The sequence below is a fragment of the Panthera pardus genome, unplaced genomic scaffold (genome assembly GCF_024362965.1).
Source record: "Panthera pardus isolate Hobbes unplaced genomic scaffold, ASM2436296v1 HiC_scaffold_22, whole genome shotgun sequence".
Classification (NCBI taxonomy): domain Eukaryota; kingdom Metazoa; phylum Chordata; class Mammalia; order Carnivora; family Felidae; genus Panthera; species Panthera pardus.
The window spans coordinates 59,475,071-59,496,484 of NW_026526788.1; the positions used below are offsets into that span (position 1 = coordinate 59,475,071).

Below are 21,414 nucleotides of genomic sequence, written 5' to 3' on the forward strand. Positions count from 1 at the left end.
CAGGCAGCGGGAGAAAGGCAGGAAGACCTGCCCCTCCGATGTGCTGTGCCCCCCAGCTGAGGTCACACAGTGCTGTCTAGTTCACTGTCGCTTCCCCAGGGTCCAGCACATAACAGTGCTTAGGTATGTAGACAGAGAGAGAGATAGGGAGGGAGAGGGACAGAGACAGACAGAGAGATGGAGAAACAAAGAAGTTAACAGAGACTGAGGGACGGAAACGTATCCCTGTCAGGACAGGTAGGGTCTCGGTGCACGACTCTGCACCTGCAGTATCCCATCTTCTGCAGTAGCCTCTGTTTCTATTTGTGGTGTTTTATTTAAGTCAGCTCTTGACAACTGAGCCAACCTTGCTGGCCAGGGAAGCAGTGGCTCCCACACACAGGTCCCGGGCCAGCCAGGGCTGGTTGGGTTGCTGGTCTCAGGCCAGCAGCTCAGCACATGAGCCTCCCTGTGCCCGTCCTGCCCTGGGTAGTGGCAGAAATCCAGGGTCTTGAGGAAGTGAAACCCACCCCTGTGGCATCTCATCTTTGCTACTGATGGATACACTCGCACCCGCCAGAGAGGCTTGGCTCGGCACGGGCAGTGAACTCTGTGCGGCACCCGCCACCCTAGAGATTCAGCAGGACTAGACTCCGATTCAACTGGATCCCTACGCTGATCCTTTTCCAACTTACAGTCATTTCAGGCTGGACCAGGGGACCCATCTAGGATTACCCAGAGCTTCCTCCTTTCTCCAGGTGTCACACACCTCCTCTTCCAACCAGCCCCTGGCCCCTCCCTGGTGTCTTTGTGCCTCTGACTCTCTCATCCAGGACCACCACGTGCAGAAGGCTCCCTCTTGTGTGCTCCGAGCCTGGCAAAGGAGGACACTGAGCCGTTCCTTGCTTAGGGAAGGTCTCTTTTTCCTAGACAGGCCCCAGAGGAAGCTTCCCCCTGCCCCGGTCCTGGGAAGGCAGGATGGAAAGATCAAGTCGGCCACAGGCCAAGCCACAACGTAAAGCAAGACAGTCAGCCAGCCATCAGAGTCTTTCTTCAGGTTATCAAGATTGGAATCCTCTTCACAACCCAGCTCTCCATCGCCAACCAGAAAAGGCAAAATTCAGAGAGACAACCTTTACTTTTGACTCATCTTCCCCTAAAAGCTCTGTTATGAAGTCTAGGGCCAAAGGCTTGCTGAGCCACTGGCAACCAAAAGAATCCAAACTGAAAGTTGGCTGTCTCTTTTTCCAATCTTTCAAACTTCTCAGTCAGAGAAAATGCCAGATGCAATTACTTTTCACTAAAGAAAGGTGTATTTCAACAGGCTGGTGAATATGCGTTTACCACACACACAACACACAGTAAACCCTGTAGCCGCTGGAACAAACACCCTGCTCTCCCCAGAAACCCACCCTCTCCCCGAACAGTACACAGTGATTGCTTTCCTTCCAGACTCTCCCTCACCTCTGGGAGAAATGAAGCAAGAGGGGGCCGCTCCTCCATCAAAACCCCCCAGAGGCCTCAACTCACTTTACAAATTTGAATCGGTACATTTCATGCAGACTTGGACTATTCCCCCAAAAAACAAACAGGCCACCACAGTGAGCAAAGTTACACAAAATTATATTGTATATTTAATAACACAGCAAAGTCAATTTTCTACACCTATACCACTCATGTATTTCCCCAATGACAGAAACACGAGAGAAGGGATTAAAACCCAAGTGTCCTGGGAAGCCTTCCTGACCACACTCACTCACACGATAGCAAGTGTTGTTGGGAGATGGGGAAAGGATTCTGCGGAACCCCTCCTTTCTCCTGGAGGGCAATAAAAATGGTGTCTGCAGAGGAAGGGGGAGCTGTGGGCTCCTTACTCTTCCCCTAGCAGGCAAACAGGACAAGTGGGTCTCCGGATTCATTTCACCACTAGGGTCCCACCCCCGCTGTGCAAACCAGAGTTCGACGAGCGCTCACACCCCTGGGATGGTACAAGCACTCACGGCTGCCTGATTGAGCCCAGGCCTCGAGGACGTAGGGCCTCCCCCCAACCCTTCCACCTCAACTCGGGCCTCGAGGAAGAGAGAATGTTCTTCAGGCCCCAAGAGCCTTTCAAGGGCCACAACTTCCGTCCACCATGCCGGTGGATGAAGGCACAGCAGCGACCTGGGGCCTGCCTTGTGGCCAGCCCTCCGCACCACAGTACGGGCCACAGGCTGGAGGCCTGAGCACCAACTGCCGCCTCTTCTGCCCCATGCCACGTGTGCCCCGAGTCCGCCTTCCCTGGGCCTCAATTTCTCCCTCTGCGGGGGAGGGGCGTGGTGGTGGTGGTACCCCCTTCCCCCTCAACCAGAGATGGCTGAGTTTTGAGCACTTAGCATCAGCTGGGAGCCATTACAGCAACACGCCCATCTCACCCCGCCACGGAGTAGGATCCTCACAGGCGCTTCCACATACCAAGTACAGTCATTACACAGGGAGTGAGGAAGGAAGGAAAGAAGGAAGGAAGGAAGGGATAGAAAGTCAGAGGGAAGGAAATGGAGTCTTCAACAGTTCTGTATTTCCTCACTCTTGAGTGTTGGCCAACTTTATTCAGCTGGAAATAGTTTCCTTTTGGAAATAATTTTTAAGTGGCAACAAAACTTATTGCACATTTTTAAAACTCTGCGTTTCTGTGTTACTCATGGAAAAGTGCTCAGCATCCAACGTGACCTGGGGAGGTTGTTTGTGAGATCCGCAGTCATACCCAGACATATACCCTCCCACCGCAGGTGAGCCTCCCACAGCCCTTCTCTCACTCATCAAAAGCTCCAGGCTGGGCCTCCGCTACAGGAGGGCTTCACCTGTAAGTCATGAATCTTAAAAACAGGATTATTGGCGTCAGGGCAAGAAGACGGGTAGGAGGGCACACAAGAGGTAGAGAAAAAGGTCCTTGTCTGCCACCCTCCTGTGGAGACTACTGGTTTTCCTTCTGTGGTTTTGAGTACCTAAACACAGCTCTAAGCACATATCTGGTATTAAATATCACCCTCCATGGCTGTTTACGGATCAAGAACTCAAGGTCATGGAAGGAAGGAAAGGTGACATTTGGACATGAGACGGAATACCTGCTTTCTCCCAGCAGGAGCACCTCAAATAAAGCCAGAGGCTTGAGGTTTCCTGCTTCCTGCTACAAGTGTCTAAGCACACGCATAAGGAAAGAAGGCAGGCAGCCCCAGCATCTTGATAAATACGACGCAAAGCTCTCACAAATGGTTTTCAACAGAACAAACAGATTGAGAAAAGGGATGCAGCAGGTCTCCTAACCATTCAGGTGCCTTCTAAAGAGAGGTACAAGGGAGCAGTGAGAGACTGGGAAGTCGTCGGGTAACCCAGGGACACCTGACCTAGAGGACAGCTGCTGCCCACCTCCACTCATGTTCTTCGTGAGAAGTTCATGGTCACATCCCATTAGTGGCCACACTTGCGACCATACTCATACATACCAACGACCATACTCAACAGAGAGGGTGGCGGGGAGGGGAAGAGAAGACAGCGAGGACAGAAACACTATGGGGGTGGGGGGGAAGGAAAGAGATTCCTGCAGAGTTCCCACCTCAAGAAGACTGCTGAGGAGGAGGGGAACTCCAGGAGGGCCAGGAGAAGCCCCCGGCAAAGCTGGAGATGTGAGAGACAGCAACTAAAGCCTTGAAACAAAGGCTGTCCCCAAGAGGAGAGATTCTGGTTGCCATAAGGAGATAGCCCTTCTGGCTTTGCAGAGCATTTTCTTACTCATTATTTCAGGTCATCTTCACAATAATCTGGTAAAGCCTATAAAGGAAACTGTATTCTCATTTAATAGTTGGGGAAACAGGCTCAGAGAAGGGCACGGCTTCCCGAGGCTACCCTGCTGGTGGTGGCAAAGCAGAACCCCAGTGTTCCAGCACAGACCCCGAGGCTAGGAGGCAGTGTCTCCCCAGACTGGGAAAATGGATGAGCTCATTGAAAGGTTCAAACTCATGGACGCAGGGAGAAGAAATGGATCTAATAATAGGATGAAACATCCCTATCCCAGTACTTTTCAGGGTAAAAGAAAATGGGGGTAGAGAGAATAGCAGCATATACCATGGCCCTCTAGTAAAGACATGGCCCCAAGTGCAAACTATTTTCAAAGAGTCAAGCTGGGGAAGCGGTCATCTCGAACAACTATGGTCCGGTCGGTAGTGAGCGAGCGTCACCCTAGGGCCAAGGCAGGCCACCAAGAGGACAAGAAGCCTCTGAAGGAGAATGAGAAAACAAAAGACCCAGGTTTTCACTGAAGATGAAGCATATCAAGGACTCGGCAAAGGTTCTGACACAGGGCGAATGGCGAATGCTCAGCAGCAGCTGGTAGTGCTGGCTGTGGTAGATTAATGCTAGTACTGTCTGAAAGCTAAGTCCTTCCTCAAAGCCAGTCTGCAAGTTGTGGCCAAAAAAAACTCCGTTTACTGTATTCGAAAAGGCTTCTTAATGACGGGCTAGACTCTGTCCTCAACCTCTTTCACAGACACAATCTTCAACTGTTAAAGTGAACACGTGCTTCAACACGTGTTCTACTGTGAAAGGGTAGCCCACCACATTCCAGAGAGGTGGCCGGAGTAGAGGACTAAGGGATGGGGTGCTGAGAGGGCCTGGCCGTGTTCTTTGGCCTCAATCTCCAGCCCTGAAGGGTTTCCCCTCTACCACCGGCCCCACCCCAGCTCTCCCTAGTCCAAAGCCAGCAGAAGTCCACAGGGCAGTCACCAGCCCATCTGCCACCTCCCACAGGTCCCTTCAGTCCTCACACATACCCAGCCCACAGGCCCCCAAGCCTGACCAACTGGCTTTCAAACGGGCAGCAGTGGAAAGAAACTGCGGAGAGGACAGTGCTCAACGGCTCTGTTCTCCGCCCTCCGCTCCCACACACTTAGGCCTCTCTACTCCCTGCTGGTCTTGCCTTCCCGCTTTCCTAGGATTGCTAGAATGATTTGTTCTGAACAGCGACAGGTTTATAGGTTAGCCGACACCTCCGCTCTGTGGAATTTTAATTAACTTCTCTCATCGTCAATATGCTAAGGAACGGGGTCTCCATTCTCTGGGGTCAGCAGTGTGTTTCAGGTCCTGCTATATCAGCCGTCAAATTGAAGAATTAATGACGTGGCTAATCGGCTCTAATTCTTTAGAAAGAAAAAAAATTTGAAAGGGAGTTGCAGAAGGGGGCAGGAGGAGGGGTGCAGGCTCCGTGGAGTAAGGAGAAAGAGGCTGAAGGGGGCTGAGCAAGGTGGGGAACCCACTCTCTCGTAAAACGAGCGACAGACTTAAACCCAGGGCAGGAGAGTGGCAGCCCCCCAGCTTTCCCACTGCTCGTTAGGTGGGGAGTCAGGGACGAAGGCAGTGAGGGGGAAGACCCTAGAAAAACAAACCGTCTGATGGAGCAGGTGCAGGAGGGAGTCTATGTACCCTGCTGGGGAGGAGAGAGACTCTGCCTTGGTTCAAGAAAGCCTGGAAAGCAGAAGTCAGGATGCAAAGCTCACTCACTTAGAGGTGAAGCCACAGAAATACAGACAGGCCAAGGGGGAAGGTAAGGCTACCACCAAAAATTTGGCATGTCTGCTATGATGCTCAATCTACCCCACATACATGTCTCTGGATGAGGGCCCAATTGGACATGGGCCCCACGCCTCTCCGGATGACTCAGCTCTGTAAGCGATACTCTAGAAGACATTTTCCAAGGGGAACAAACCACAGATGTGGGTTGTGAGAGCAGGTTGGCCGGTGTGGTCACTTCCCAGGAGTGCTAACAGGCCTCTGCTTTGGAAGCGACTCCAGAGAGCATATGCTGCAGAAGGGGCACTCTTGTAACAACTGGAGTCAGTTACATTTTAACAGTATCTTTTCCTTCACCGTTTCTGGGGTAGACGCCCAGGAAGTTAGCCCCTGGGATGTTGTCTCCACCTCACACATATATGATGTGAGCCACACACCTTAGGTCTCTGGAGGATTTTCAAAATCTCCAGGAGAGAGGCTTAAAGCAACCTAGAATATACAGGTGGACGAGCTTTCTAGCCCACCCAACCTCATAAAATAAAAGCATTATTATACAGGACAAAACCATATCCAAAAACGTCTCCCTTACCTGAGTAATGGGCTGATAGCAATGGACCAGACTCGGTCTTCGGTCTGGATGGTGTGTAAGCACTGCCCCAGCCGGCCTGATGCCAAAGGCCATACCTGGAAACAGCAGAAGAGATGCTCTCGTCAGCATCGCCTGGGATTGGGACGTGGGGTGAGCATCCCCAGGGCGGTGGGGAAGTGGAGAATCCTCTCTGTCCTGCAGACACAGAGCTCAACGTATGAGCCGAGAGGCTTCCCCAGCCTCCGGCTCGCCTACCTGACTCCCAGGCAGAACCGCCCTCCTCAACATCCACTTGAGAGCTCTCTTCACCACCCAATTTTATAGCAGGGAATCAGGAGCTCCACACTCCAGCTGAGACGTGATGAAGCCGGGTGAGCAGGTGCGGCTTGCCTCTCTCAACAACCTCCTCGTGCTGGTGGGTTTTCCTCTTTCCTATCTCTCACCCAGATTTTCCTTTGGGAGGTAGGGAGAAGGATGATGATCAAGGCACAGTATGGGGGAACAAAGACAGAATCACAGCAGAATTAAGAGAGAGGAGCAAAAAGGAAGACACAAGAGAAGGGGAGAACGGAGGAAGAAGAGAGGCTTCTAGGCACGAAGGTGGTATGTTCTTGTTTGTTTGTTGATAATGCCCAGGATCCAGTGCTATTCATGTCGGCAGGGAATTTAGCACCTAGTGTCACCAAAAGTAGCAGAAAAGCTTAACTCTTTTAAGCTTCCATATCTCCTACAGGTTAAAAATATTGCTTGGAGCACATTATCTGGTCCCTATCAGTCAGGAATGTACATTAGCAGCCACTCCGGGCTTAACTCTAATCAACACTCAGGGAGCCCTCTCAGCAGCCAGTGCATTTAGAAATCTCCCATTAAGCACAAGGCCCCCCTCACCTCACCCAACCCTAGATGACACAGTCAGGGAAATAAGCCTCTAACCAAACAGAAAGGAAGCCTCAAATGTACAGGGCTGTCCCAGACAGCAGCCAAGGAGGGATCCTGGGGCAGCCAGATGGATCAATGACCTCTCAAGGTCCCTGCCGTGCTATAAGGGGAACACACAAAAGCCAGTCAGGACCTTAGATGGAAGAACTTTCAGGAAACATTCCTTGAATTTAAGGGGCAGGTGATGGAGTGGGGGTGGTCTTGCCTTCTTGGGGTCACATGACATGTCTTCCCCATAAAAGGAGAAAGTGTTTTCGATCTTGTGTATGTATAAAAGGTATATATGAGTTATTTCCAACACAGGGAAAAGAAAATAAACTTAAGAAGATTCTGAACAAGGAGGGGCAGAAAACAAAAGTGAATACCACAACTTTCCTGGAGTGCCATGATGCTGGCTTACTCTTCCGGATCTACAATCAGGCCCCTTTGCTAGTAACTAGAGGCGTTTCTACTGTCTTCTTTCAGATAGTCCAGGCCTGGAAGAGTGGTTTGCCTTTCCTCAGATGCGAACTCCCTAGGAGGCGGGTTGGAAGGTGAGGAGACACTAAGGACTCTGATTACAACATCTATGGGGACAACTCCAGTCCTGGACTCACCAGTGCCACCCCCACCCCCCCTCCCCCGGGACGGGCTGGTGGATTCCAACACCGTACAAACCACAGAACAAGGTTCCTGGCCTCCGGGAGTGGCTCAGGAGGCATGTTGCCAATTCTGAGCCGATGTTGGGAAAGCCACAAACCCGAGTGTCATGATGCCTGAGGGACAGGAGTTGACAACAATATGCTGACCACACTTTCACCCTCAGTGGTCAAATCCAAAACAAACCCTTCCCTGGAAAAGACATATCTCAGTGGAGGTGGGCATTCACATAGTCCTTTTAAGAAGCAGTTGACAATATGTATCAGGACCCTTAAAATGACCGAAGCCTTACACTCAGTAATTCTCTTGCTGAGATTCTATCCTAAGAAAATAATTCTAAAACAAAGAGAAGCCTGTGTGGTAAAAATATTCCCTGCAGCCTATGGTTGCAGAAAGAGCACGCATGGGCTTTAGAATCAGACCCATTTGGGTTTGAACCCAGTTGTTACTTATCATCTCTGATCTTAGGGATATTTCAAGACTTCTTAGCCTCAGTTTCCTCGTGTGTAGAATGGGAAATAATATCTATCTTTTGAGGGCTACAGAAATGTCAAGATATGTATAAAGCACCTGGCACAGTAATAGCACAGCGTTTGGAAGGGATTAGGCACCCAACAATGGTGGTTCTTATTACTTATTAAGCCATTAAAGATGACACAAATAATTTGTAATAATAATAGGAAACTTTATAAAATAAAGTAGATACAGTAGGGTATATTGGCTATCCACAATATATTACAAGCATAATTATGTAGGGATAAAATTAACCTAAAGGATAAAAGGAGAAAATGAACAAATGTAAAGGGCTTAGCATCGTGCCTGGTTACACTGTATACAGTTACAAAACAAACAAGCAAACCTATGCATTGAAAAATAACTACAAGAAGAAAAAGAAAAAACAAACCAAGTTCAAATGTTCCCTCCTTCATAAATTCTCCCCTTTCAAGGCAGATGTGATCTCTCCACCCCTGAACTCTCTGGCCCTAGAGGCTTACACTTGACAGTCCTGGCCACTTCCCCTCAGCTTCGCAGCCACTGCACGCACATCTCAGCTCCCCTTAAAAAGAGGGGCAGTCTCTTCCTTACCTTTGAAAAACCCTACTGCCTTGTACACTAAGCCCTGCATACAGTTGGCACTTAAAAGAATGAATGAAAGAACAGAGAAATAAGGAGGCAATGAAAGAATGGTCAGAACCAGCCCAGGCCCACGAAGAACATTCCTACATTCCTATCACATCTCAGGATGGGGCTGGCCTCACTAAAGCCCAGAGGGGCAATCCAAACAGAGTCTCAATAAGCTTGAAAGTAGGGTTGGCAGGGGCGGGGAGGGGCAGGGAGAGGAAGAATCTGAGCAGTCGCTAACTCAGAACTCAGAAGTCTTACGAAGAAAATGTTTTAGTTCCTTTCACCCCAATAAAACAATCTCTTTTCTAAAACACAGTAGCTATCTGGGGGAACTCCCAACAAACAGGCTATAGATCTTTACAGGCAAACATGAGTTTGCCTAAGTTCTTGCATAGGTTTGGGCATATTAGAAGCAGCTACAGAACTGCAGAAGCCACCGAAAAGCCATGGAAACCTGGCTAGAAAAGACTGGCTGTGGGTAGCGTGGAAATGGGTCAGGAAGACGAAGGCGGCTAGAGGCAAAGACAACCACATAGCGGGAACAGAAGCAGCATCCAGAAGTCTGAAAAGATGAGCGGGCCCAGAAGTCACCAGGGAGCCCGTAGATAGCCGACCAGTTTTCTGGAGGTGAAGAACCCGGGGGGAGAATTCTGTCACTGTCTTCAAAGAAATCCTCAAAAGGAATACGATGTGCTGCAGTGACAATTTTAGAATTTAGAAAGTACCTGTTTTAACGCTTAAAAAAAAATCGAATCCACTAAATGGGGTTGTGTTGGTACTTCAAGCATGAAACAAATCCAATATCCCAAATAAAGATGCTGTCCCCTGACTAGAATAGCAGCCCATCCCCCTGAATTGCTACCTGTGGTCATAAAGCTTAGTTTATGCTGCTCTGGGTATCAGACCACAGAGAAGAGACTAGAAGAGACGTCACTGAGAAGGAGGAGCCAGGGGAAGCTCGAAGCCATGACAGGAAGATGCCAGGAGATGGGAATATTTAGGCCACATGTGCCAAAAAGATTTTTATGCCAATTGATTTCTGAGGAGTACAGCAAGTTAAGGCCAGTGTCTTTTCAAGGAATGGTAAAACGACAGCGACCAATCAGAACCCTGAAGTAAGGATAGGGTGGACGGAATGGGAAACAGGCAATAGGAACTTCAGTTTCCGAGTTAGTTCAAAGGTTTTCTGGATTTTTCTCAGGCTTCCTGTGCTGGTGAGCATGTCTCTCTGACAGAATGCAAAGTGTTAGGAAGAAAACAGCCAAGGGAGGAGAAGCTTCCGTAAATAGAAAGGAACATACGTAGCCCTTCTTTTTATATCAATTGGTGGCATGTTTATAGGAAGGAGTAATCACCAGAGGGTACATGGAGTCAGAAAAGCTAGTGAATAAAAAGCGCCACTGCCCTCTCCTGAGACCCTCCCTAGGTGTCTCAGAGGCCCGTTTGCTGACACGAACAGGCATCTTGCTCCTGTTGGCGCTATGATCTCCAGATGCTGAGAGGAAACAGGCGAGTAAGATACTACCAGGCCTCCTGCACCTCAGCTTAATTGTCAGCAGAGTTCCCACAGCAGCCCCAAAGGACCAGGCGTGTGCGGGCCCTGCCTGGGGCTGCGGGACACAGGGGTGGAGACAGAAGTTCTTCTCTGTGTCATGGGTGGAGGCCTGTTTGACCCAAACGTGGGTGAGTGGAGTCCATAAAGCAGAGGTCACACTACTTCTCAACCTCATTCTGTTTTGCCTTGGCAGATGTCTGACCGTAGACCAGGCAGTTTGGCAATGACGCACCAAAAACGCCTTTCTCTCCTCATCTTTCTACTGCTTACTGACCACATCACTCTCCAGAGAAGCAGTAAAAACACATTTTAATTATCAGCCTGATTGCTTATAAACAAGGTGGTGAAAAATTAACCTCCCTAAACAGAAAGCAAGCAAAAGGAGGGAGATTTTAAAATAAAATATTGGGGTCAGAACTCAACCCACAAACTTGAGGAAATTCAGCTCAGGGAGGAAAAGCTGGCCAGGCCCTCTGTTTTTGAGTTCACGCCACATTTCAAGTGAGTGGCAAGCTTCCCAGCCACTGTCCACTCCTTTCTCAGGCCAGCTGGCAGGGATGTAGCCTGGCATGGCCAGCCGCATGCCAGAGGCACATAAGTGAGTCCTTTATCGTGTTGTCCCCCTGCTGCCCCCACCCAATGCCCTCAGCCAATCCCAAGACTCAAGGCCCTATCCACCCTCTCCCACCCCACTCCCTATAGACAGGAGGGAATAACAGTACCTAAGGGGGACACCACTCACCTTGGCCGTCCTGTCCCTGGAGCCGCTCACGATGATGCCCCCTCTGCAATCCACACAGTTCACCTCCTGTTCATGAGCCGAGTACTTGACAGTGAAGGTGCTATGAATCTTATGAACACCAATCTTCCCATCTCTAGGAGAGAAATAAGGAGCCCATCCCCAATAGCCAATTATTCTCTCTGTCAGAAGAGAACAAAGCTACGGAAGCAGCCCGAGTCTCTAGTGATGTCCAAATCTGCTAAGTTTTAGGCAACTCAGCTCAAAATAAGGTGCTGAGCTTCGAGATAACTTTACTTCCTCAGTACACTTGGGGCTGAACAGAGCTGAGAGACAAAACAAATTTCCCCCTCGAGAGTATCACAACCAGCTTCACTTTTCATTAAAGGCTCTTCCTGTTTTCCTTCTCTGGCTAACCCTATTAAGTGTCTTTGGTAAATCTCTCTGCTTCAAATGGAAAAAAAAAAAACCAAAACACTCCCTCTTCTTATGGTCTCCCTCCTCATCCCTTTGGAGTTGAGACAGAAAAGCGAGAGGCAGGCAGGCAGAAGTTCCCTGAAGAATGCTAAGGAAGAAGGAGGAGAACTCTGCGGCACTTACCCTCCTGCACTGATAATATGCGAGTTGGCCAGCACAAAGTGGCAAACGTCCTCATCATGCCCAGCAAAGACTCCCAGGGGCCGACGGTTCAAGCTGGCACCATCTGGGCGGAACTGATAGGCCAGGATGAAATTAGCCTGGGATATGTACAGAGAATCACCTTCTAGCTGCATCCAGGGCATCTGACTGCAGAGATATAAAACACAATTTAAAGATCATCAAGATACAGCATGAAAAGTTGACTCCAATCTTTAGAGAGGCTGACCTATTCTCAACGTAGTGAGAATAACCTGCACTTTACCCCCCTCCTCTCCTTTAAAATTACCTCCCCGTAGGCTACCCTCAGACAACTAGAGAGACTGAGCTTTGTAGTAACCTAATCTTCTCTGGACTTTCTAAAACAGAGTCAGAATTAAACGACCAATCAGATATCACTTTTAATGGGAAAATGCTTAAGACCTGAATTACTGGCAACTTAGATTTCTTTTGGGGAGGCAGAGCTCAGCGACTATAATGACTGGGGCATGGACAGGGTCAAAAACAAATCTTCCACCCAGAGAAAGTGATTTTCTTTCATTACACATCCTCACTGATTTGAAGTGTTAAGTGATAAGTTTCGAGGTTCCAAGACTCCCATACATACCTCTTCCCCAACAGAGCAGATGGAGAAAAGAGAAGAGTGAGCCCTGAGAAGCCCCATTCCCTTATCCCGCTAGAGCAAAGGGGCCATTTATAAGTGAAAGGAATAAAGCCATTTAGGAAAGGATGCTAATGTACTGGTTACATATCCAGCTCCACACAGGGGATATCTATGTTTCGGTATTAGAGGGTAAGTGGGGCAATGGAAAAACGGCTTCGCAGCAGTCCGCTACAGTTCAGGGGTTATGGAGAAATAGTCAGCTCTCCCAGGCAGCTGATAAGAGAAATCCACAAGTAGTCAAAGATTCCCTCCACAATCCAGCAAAAGGAAGAAAGTTTAGAAGCCACAGGCCAGTCCCATGGCACAGAGTGAGCCTCAAGAAGAAAGAAGACTCTGCCAGACCCCAGGCTCTCTGGTGGGGACTAAGCCCCTTCCCCAAGGCAGACAACCCAGCAGCCTGTCCTACTCTATGGAGGAGTTCTGGAGCTACCAGGTCCCAAGCAAGGCTTAGGGACGGCTGATTCATCCCCATTTACAGAGACACCATCTCCCACTGCCAAGCCTGTCTGAGCAAACTGGGCTGTGTTTCTTCCCCAGACTCCTTAATACAAGCGTCATGGGAATGTGGAAAAGTTCTGCAAATTGACTTGACGGGCCATTAAATGCAGCTTGGACTTTGTAGTAGCTGAGTTTCTGCTCAGGAGGTTTTTACAAGTGTGTGCATATATTATATAGAACATGTGTTGAGTAGATAGCGATGCCTACATTCTCACTCATTATGCACTTCCCTCTTCAACATCCCCTTGCACGAGTTTGTGGCACACTCAAGTGGGGAGCAAGCAGAAGGGGTTGGAATGCATGTGTGTAGAGCCATCTGGTAAACAGCCATTTGCCGAGGACAAGAAACCAGGTTCATGCCAGGTGAACGGTGGAGAATCCCGGGGCAGCCTGGTAACTGCTTTGTGTGTTTATTTGCCAAACTGCTTTGAAACCAGCCCCAAAAAAGACGTCAGGGACAAAATCTTGATAGAGAAATAAACTCTACTTTCTGATATTAAAAGGCAAAAGCGGGAAGCAGAGAGTACAGTTTTTCATCATAAAAATCCGTCTTTCTCCCTAGTAGTTTCTCTACAGTCACCACCACGACCAGTACCCCCACATAATTCACAGCCACCACCAGCCATGAAAACAGCAGGAACTGGACACAAGCAAGAGAGAAGGGGTCATCAGATGAAGAAGCCGGTCAGTATCTCTCAGCACAAGCACAGGTCAACCTGGAATGAGGAACCACGATGCTCCTTAACCATTCCGACCAATCATCGAGGAGCACTTGCTTGGCAGGGAGTCAGATGATAACTATGAAATAATGTAGCATCAATGAAGCATAAGATTTGTGGCATTAGCAGTCCAAAGCCACTGTCTAAATTTCCTAGCAGTTCTGAGTTCTATCTCCCGTAACATCTACAGCCAAGCCTTTAGATCCTATTTTGCCTTCTTAATAAAGTAGGGGAGAGGGCTAACAGACACCAGGAGTGAAGCATAGCTCTGTAGAGTAGATTTAAAGAAAAATAATTATAAAACAAGATGGGTTGAAATACTGGCTTCATTTAACTCTTTTGATGAGGTAAGTTAATAGGGGTTACCTCTGAGTGGTTGCATTATATGTAAGTTTTATTTTCTTCAAACTTCTATTTTTTCAAATCTCTACAATAAACATTTGTTATTTTTATAATCATAAACGTGTGGAATTTGTTTAAATAAAGCACATTTGATGGCAATTTTTACCAATGTGAAAAAAATTGTCCCTCTGATGCCTGCTTTGTGATGTTTAAAGGATCACCAGTGCCACACCACCCAAGACAGGCACATTTACACTCCAGCTAAGACCAGATATTTTTACTTCCCAGCATGCTTTTCTGTTCCAGGTAGCTTTGAAAGAGTCAAGGAGTACCTGGGTGGCTCACTCGGTTGAGCATCTGACTTTGGCTCAGGTCATGATCTCACAGGTCATGAGTTCGAGCCCTGCATCAGGCTCTCTGCTGTCAGCGCAGAGCCCACTTTGGATCCTCTGTCCCCGCCCCCCCCCCCCACCCTTCCCTCACTCACGCTCTCTCTTTTAAACATGAATAAACATTAAATTTTAAAAAAAGAATCAAGAGGCTACTTACCTGCATCTCCACTTCAGCAGAATCCCCTCTCGGCAGCGCCCCAACCTCCAGTTCTGAGACACCTTCACCCGTTCCTTCACTGGGACATTGGCCATCCTGTGTGCAGACAGAACAGATAATCCAGTCACTACAACTCATTGCCAACCAGAGAAAATTCCATAGGCTTATGAGGTAGAACTTGGGAGTATCTGGAATATATCTAGATATAAGTGACAGGGTTAGGACATGAGAAAGGATTAACTTTTCTCTCTCCACACTGGGATAACCAAGAAAGCCAAGAAGAGCCTGTCCTTTACAGTGTCTATAGTGATGCCAAAGCGATCTAATGGAGAAAGGATAACAGTGCTGGAACTACTGGCTATCCATAAGGAAAAAAGTAAACTCTGACTCCTACCTCACACCATATAGAAAAATTAATTCAAAATAGATTTAAACATGAAATCTAAAACTATAAAGCTGATAGAGGAAAATATATCAAAATATTTCTGCAACTTGGGGCCTGGGAAAAGGTCTCTTAAGACACAGAAAGCAATAGCATACAAGAAAACTCTAATGAATGAGACTTCATCAAAATTTAAAATTTTTGCTTACCACAATGAATATACACACCACATTCTGGGGGAAAGTGTTCACAAAATATATATCTGACAAAGGGCTTATATCCAGAAAATACTAAGAAATTATAAATACATATGTATAACTGTATACATATGTATATGTATATATTGTATATGTATTTATATGTGTACATATAATTATACACACACACACACACACACACACATATATATATATGCATATATATTTTTTGAAGGCCAGTAAGGAACTCTCCTACAATCTTGGTGGCATAGCAAAATGGTAGAGCCATTATGGAAAAATGTCTGACAGTTTATTATAAATCCAAACATATACCTACTCTATGACCTAGCAAATACCCAGGAGAAAGCATACACCCACAAAAAGACTTGCACAAGAATGTTCACAGGAACTTTAGTAGTAAGAGCCCAAAGTTGAAAAGAGCCCAGGCAGCCATCAGAAGAATGGCCAAACACCCCATGATGTATATTCTTCCATGGAATGCTACTCAGCAATAAAAAGCAAAGTACTATTGATATACACAGTAATGTGGGTGAATCTCAAAAGCTGAATGAAAGCAACCTTACACAAAAGAGTTCATGTTGTATGATTCCATTTATGTGAAGGATATTGGGAAGGATTATTATTATGTGAAGGATATTGTGAAGCATTATTAAGAAGGATAACTAATCTATGGTGGAAGAATCAGAATAGTGATTACCACTGGGAACCCTACCACTGGGAAGGGGACTGACTGGGAAGAAACATGTAGAAACTTTCTGGAGCAACATTCTGTGTCTAAATCTTAAAGGGATTTGGGTTACACAGGTGTATATGCATTTGTCGAAAAATGCACCAAATGGAAAAAAAATGCCCCAAATGATACACTTAAGATTAAAGTTTGAGCATTTTGCTGTATATAATATTAAGTTTATTTATTTATTTTTGAGAGAGAGAGAAAGAGAGCACATGCACAGGGGAGTGGCAGAGAGAAAGGAAAAGAGAGAATCCAAGCAGGCTCCGCACCGTCACGCTCTGCACTGTCAGCATGGAGCCCGATGTGGAACTTGAACTTACGAAACATGAGACCATGACCTGACCCGAAGTCAAACGCTTAACCGACTGAGCCACCCAGGAGCCCCTGTATATAAACCCATAAACTAATATATGTACGAGTCAATTGTATGCATGCATACTGTAGTGTTTACAGGTGGAATGTACTGATATCTGCAACTCACTTTGAAATGCATGATAACACAAATACACTAAAATGTTCATTGTAGAACCTAGGTCGTGGGCATATAAGTGTCTGTGGAATAATTCATTCAACTTTGCTGTTTTAAATTTTTCATTTAAGAAAATGTTGGGGGTGTCAGTAGTACTTTCTGGGTGAGGAAAATAGAGCAGTAAGGAATACGAGAGCACACTAGCGTAGGAATGGTGTAGTCTGTGACTGGGTTGGAGTGGCAGGGGGGTAGGGAGAAGAGCTCGAAGCCACTCTGAAAGTACACTTTGGGACAGAATTCTGAAATTGTGGGCAAGAATTTGAAAATTTCATTTTAGGGGGCGCCTGGGTAGCTCAGTCGCTTAAGTGTCTGACTCTTGATTTCAGTTCAGGTCATGATCTCATGGTTCGTGGGATCAAGCCCTATGTGGGGCTCTGCACTGGCAGCATGCAGCCTGTTTGGGACTCTCTCTCTCTCTCTTTCTGCCCCTCCCTCACTCTCTAAACAAACAAGCATTTTTTTTAAAAGAAAATTTCATTTTAGGCCCCCACAGCTCCCCTGTGTTTCCTTGGCCTGCTCCACTGGACAGTACAGGGTATGCTGCTTGGGACACGGAGTGGTAACTACCAGGTCTATTGAGAAAAGAAGAGAGAAACATGCATTTCCTCCCGTCTCTGCTATGCCTTCACACTGACTACCCTTTACCAAAAGGCAGCCGTGAAGTCCTGCTTACAAGATTATGACAAATACAGATTAAAAACGATGGTTTTGGTAGGCAGAAAGAGAAGATACCTAATCCGTTTCTAGATAAATAATACTCTATCTACCTCCTGATCTCATCTCATTTGTTCATTTGTATAAACTAATTGTTTTTGATTAACAAAATGATACATCCACAGGGTAAAAAAAAATGCCAATAGACTGATAGATACTGTAGATGCATTTATATTGGTATGTATTTATACATATACCCAGTTTTTAATTTAAAAAAATAGTACACTATTTTACTCATTGCTTTCTTAACAATATATCTCAGGAAGCATTCCATATCAATACATTAAGATCCATCTCATTTTCTTTAACAGCTGCATAGAATTCTATTGTGTAACTCAATCATCATTTGACCAGTCCTTTACTGATTCACATTTAAAGGGCTTCCAGACTTTAGCTATTATAACTACTGCTGTTATAAATATCCTTATATCTCTATTCAGGTGTGAGAACCCCAAGCAGGCTCCACGCTGCCAGCGTAGAGCCCAACATGGGGCTCGAACAGAGGAACTGTGAGACCATGACCTGAGCCCAAACCAAGAGTCAGACGCCCAAACTACTGAGCCACCCAGGTGCCCCGATATTTTTATTTCAGACCTTACTATGGAAAATCTTTCAACATAGTAAATACAGTTTAGTTAATCCCATTGAACATTATTTAAAAAATGATTTAGAATGTTTCAATCTCTCTGGATCATAATTCCAAAGATAATTTATTTAACAAACATTTAATGTGGTGTTTATGATGTGCCAGGAACTGTTTTCATTTACCTAATGCTTTATGCATAGTAAGTATCAATAAGCATTTGTTGATAAAGCAATTGTACTTCCTGTATTCTATCCAATTAGAAGACGTCGGGGGAAAAAAAAAAAAGACGACATTGGAAATAAGCAATAAGCAAACTGGCTGATACTGCAATTTAAATACAGAAAGCCAGAAATGACCCAAACTGATATAAACCAATATATAACAAACAAAGTAAAGTTTTAAAGAAAGGAAAGAAATCTCCACTTCATCAGTGCTATTGGGTTTGTATACCATGTTCCCAACCTTATGAGAAAGAAGGAGGAGGAATATACATGCCTAGAAAGAACGTGGGAAGTATATACTCTAAAATAGTTAACTGTGGGTAGCCAACTTTGGGTGTTTTATTTTCTTTGCGTTTTTACATATTTTCCAATTTTTCTACAATGTAATATTTTGGTGAACAAGAAAATACCCATTAAAATAATAATGCTGGTGATAAAACTGGAAATCAATAGGTTAAAAAAAACTGATTTAGATTCTTACATCTCATAAATAATATAATAAATCCTTGCAAAATGAAAGTGAATTTAAAATAGCTTTTCAGGGCTCCTGGGTGGCTCAGTCGGTTAAACTTCCAACTTTGGCTCAGGTCATGATCTCACCATTCATGGGTTCCAGCCCCACATCAGGCTCTGTGCTGACAGCTCAGAGTCTGAAGCCTGCTTCGGATTCTGTGTCTCCCTCTCTCTCTCTGCCCCTCCCTTGTTTACGCTCTCTCTCTCTCTCTCTCTCTCTCTCTCTCTCTCTCTCTCAAGAATAAACATTTAAAAATTTTTTAATAAAAAATAATAAAAGTTTTTTAACTGAAAGATTTTAAAGTGTTTAAATTTTATTTGTATTTACTTATTTTATTATTTACTTATTATTTTTTGAGAGAGAGACAGAGCATGAACAGAGGAGGGGCAGAGAGAGAGAGAGAGAGAGAGAGAATCCAAAGCAGGCTCCAGGCTCTCAGATGTCAGCTCAGAGCCTCATGATGAGGGGCTTGAACCCACGAACTATGACATCATGACCTGAGCGAACTTGGAAGCTTAACCAACTGGGCCACCCAGGCGCCCCTAAAGTGTTTAAATTTTAAATACTATCCCAAGTGGGGCACCTGGGTGGCTCAGTGGGTTAAGCGTCTGACTCTTGATTTTGGCTCAGGTCATGATCTCATCATTTGTGAGCGTCTGACAGCCCAGAGCCTGCTTGGGATTCTCTCTCTCCCTCTCTCTGCCCCTCCCTCGCTCACATTCTCTTTCTCTCTCTCTTTTCTCTCTCTCTCTCTCCCTCCCTCCCTCATTCTCTCAAAATAAATAAATAAACTTAAAAAAATAAACACTGGGGTGCCTGGGTGGCTCAGTTGGTTAAGCATCCGACTTCAGCTCGGGTCATGATCTCGCGGTTCGTGAGTCCAAGCCCGGCGTCGTGCTCTGTGCCAACAGTTCAGAACCCGGAGCCTGCTTCGGATTCTGTCTCCCCCCGTTCTCTCTCTGCCCCTCCCCCACTCATGCTCTGTCTCTCTGTCTCTCAAAAATGAATAAATGTTAAAAAATAAATACATACATACATACATGCTGAGCAGAATGTTAAAAGAGTTTAAAATGAAAACAACAGAGTATGGGAATATTAACAATTAATACTATAGGTACAAGTTGTACCTCTAAAACTTTTAAGGGGCAGATAGAGATTTACTGGAATTACATCCTGTCTCTAATACCCTGTCATCCATACCCAACAGCAGGTAAGAACAATCACATGGTGTCCATGTGACGAAACACTGGGGAAACATCCCACAACATTAACACATACACACATATTAAACTAATTATTAAAGTGCCACCGCACATTTATTATTACAGGGAAAAACCAGAAACTGGCTTTGGTTTGATAGAAAGGTTTGGGTTTGGTTATATATTGCTAGTAGCACACTGGTACAGTCTTTCAGAAAGGAATTCTGTCGAGAAAAATTGTTAAATGACAGCTTCTGACCCAGCATTCCTGCTTTGAGCACTAAATCACAAAGAAATAACTCAAAAGAAAAATATATTTTTACAAAGATATTTATAGTTGTGGCTATATATTTGAGCTAAAACCTGGAAATAGCCCAAATGTTTGTCTGTGGGGGAGACCAGTATACTAATGCAATGGAATATATTGCCACTAGAAATGACAAATGTGGGGACTGCAAAACATTTTGGAAATGACTATAGCAAGCAATGGTAATTTTAAAGCTAAGTCAAATTTATAAAGGTAGAGGTGAAGAGACACTACAGAAAATTATGTCTCTATAAACAACATGTCAGAAGAGGTAAATAGATGGTACTTTGGAGTGATATATATATATATATATATATATATATATATATATATATATATATACACACACACACACACACACACACACACACATATATATATCACATAATATATTTCTGTATCTGTATCTCACATAATTGTTGATAGTTAGGTCTCTCAATTTACCTTTAACTAAAGAGTAGAATAAATGAAGTTGTGGGAAAAGCTCAAAAGGCACACTTAGGAAACTAAGATCTAAATCCCAGTTCTGCCTGTTACTAATTATAAAATTCTGGTCACCTAACTTCTCTAATGGTCAATATCTTCCCCCAAGAAATGAGGATAGTATTTCTTACAATTGTTGTTTTATTTATTTTTTTTACAATTGTGGCTTTAAAATGACAACTAAAACAAAGTACAGTTGGTCAATTCTTTAAATATAAGTATATGTAGTAGTTAATATCGATTAATGGTGTCTTCCCTGAAGCTAATTCAATAATCATTTATTTTTCTTCTAAATAATTTAATTACAACTATTAAAAATTGTTCTTCTAATGTCAAACATTAGTCCTCTTTCAGGCTGAATGATTAGGGTTTGGGTGTGCACACGTTAAAGCTAAAATGTATTACTGAATTTGTCCATTGGGTGAATTCAGTCCCTGGTTTCACACTGCTAGAGAGCAACCCACACCACCAGGTGGATGAAGAACTAAGGAAAGTAAAAGACAGTTAATAGGATGGACCAAAAGAACTTAACTCTTAACGAGAAAGATTAGATTCCCTGTCAAATGTTATCTGCAAATCCTTCCCAGATATAAAAGAAGACATCCTTTGTAGTTAACCTCTCCTCTTGAGTTAGGTCTAATTTAATACGTGGAAGTGAAACCAAAAATTGAATATTCTGGATCATAGCAGGAAGGAGGCAAGGAGGAAAGAATCAATATATTTCCTGAACTGAGTTAAGGACAATACTTCTCTCTCTAGTCACTTAACTACCATTTAGTGACACTTTACTAAGGGTCAAAGCACTGCCCTGGGGGCCTGATCACAGCAGCAAGAAACTTTCAAAGTTGAACTTTAGAAGCTGCTACCAAACGGCAGGTGCAGATGTCCTCTCCCACAACGAAAGCCATAATCACAGTACTTGGCTCTGGCCCTTCAAATCAAATTTTGACTTTTTTAAGCCACTCCTTTTGGCTTTGACTTGAGAAATAGTACCACTTTGTTGAAAGCCGCTTA

General features: G+C 45.2%; 1 protein-coding gene across 2 annotated transcripts in view; it reads right to left on the bottom strand.

The window, feature by feature from the left end:
• Positions 1–21,414, bottom strand: part of FBXW4 (F-box and WD repeat domain containing 4) — an 80,424-nt gene that overhangs the window by 46,829 nt on the left and 12,181 nt on the right. For both annotated transcript variants that reach the window (XM_019459203.2, XM_019459212.2), the window contains exons 2-5: positions 14,515–14,610; positions 11,707–11,892; positions 11,110–11,242; positions 6,110–6,204 (exon numbers count right to left, since the gene is read on the bottom strand). In XM_019459203.2, the coding sequence (XP_019314748.2) occupies positions 6,110–6,204; positions 11,110–11,242; positions 11,707–11,892; positions 14,515–14,610 (510 nt within the window). The remainder of the gene's footprint in view (positions 1–6,109; positions 6,205–11,109; positions 11,243–11,706; positions 11,893–14,514; positions 14,611–21,414) is intronic.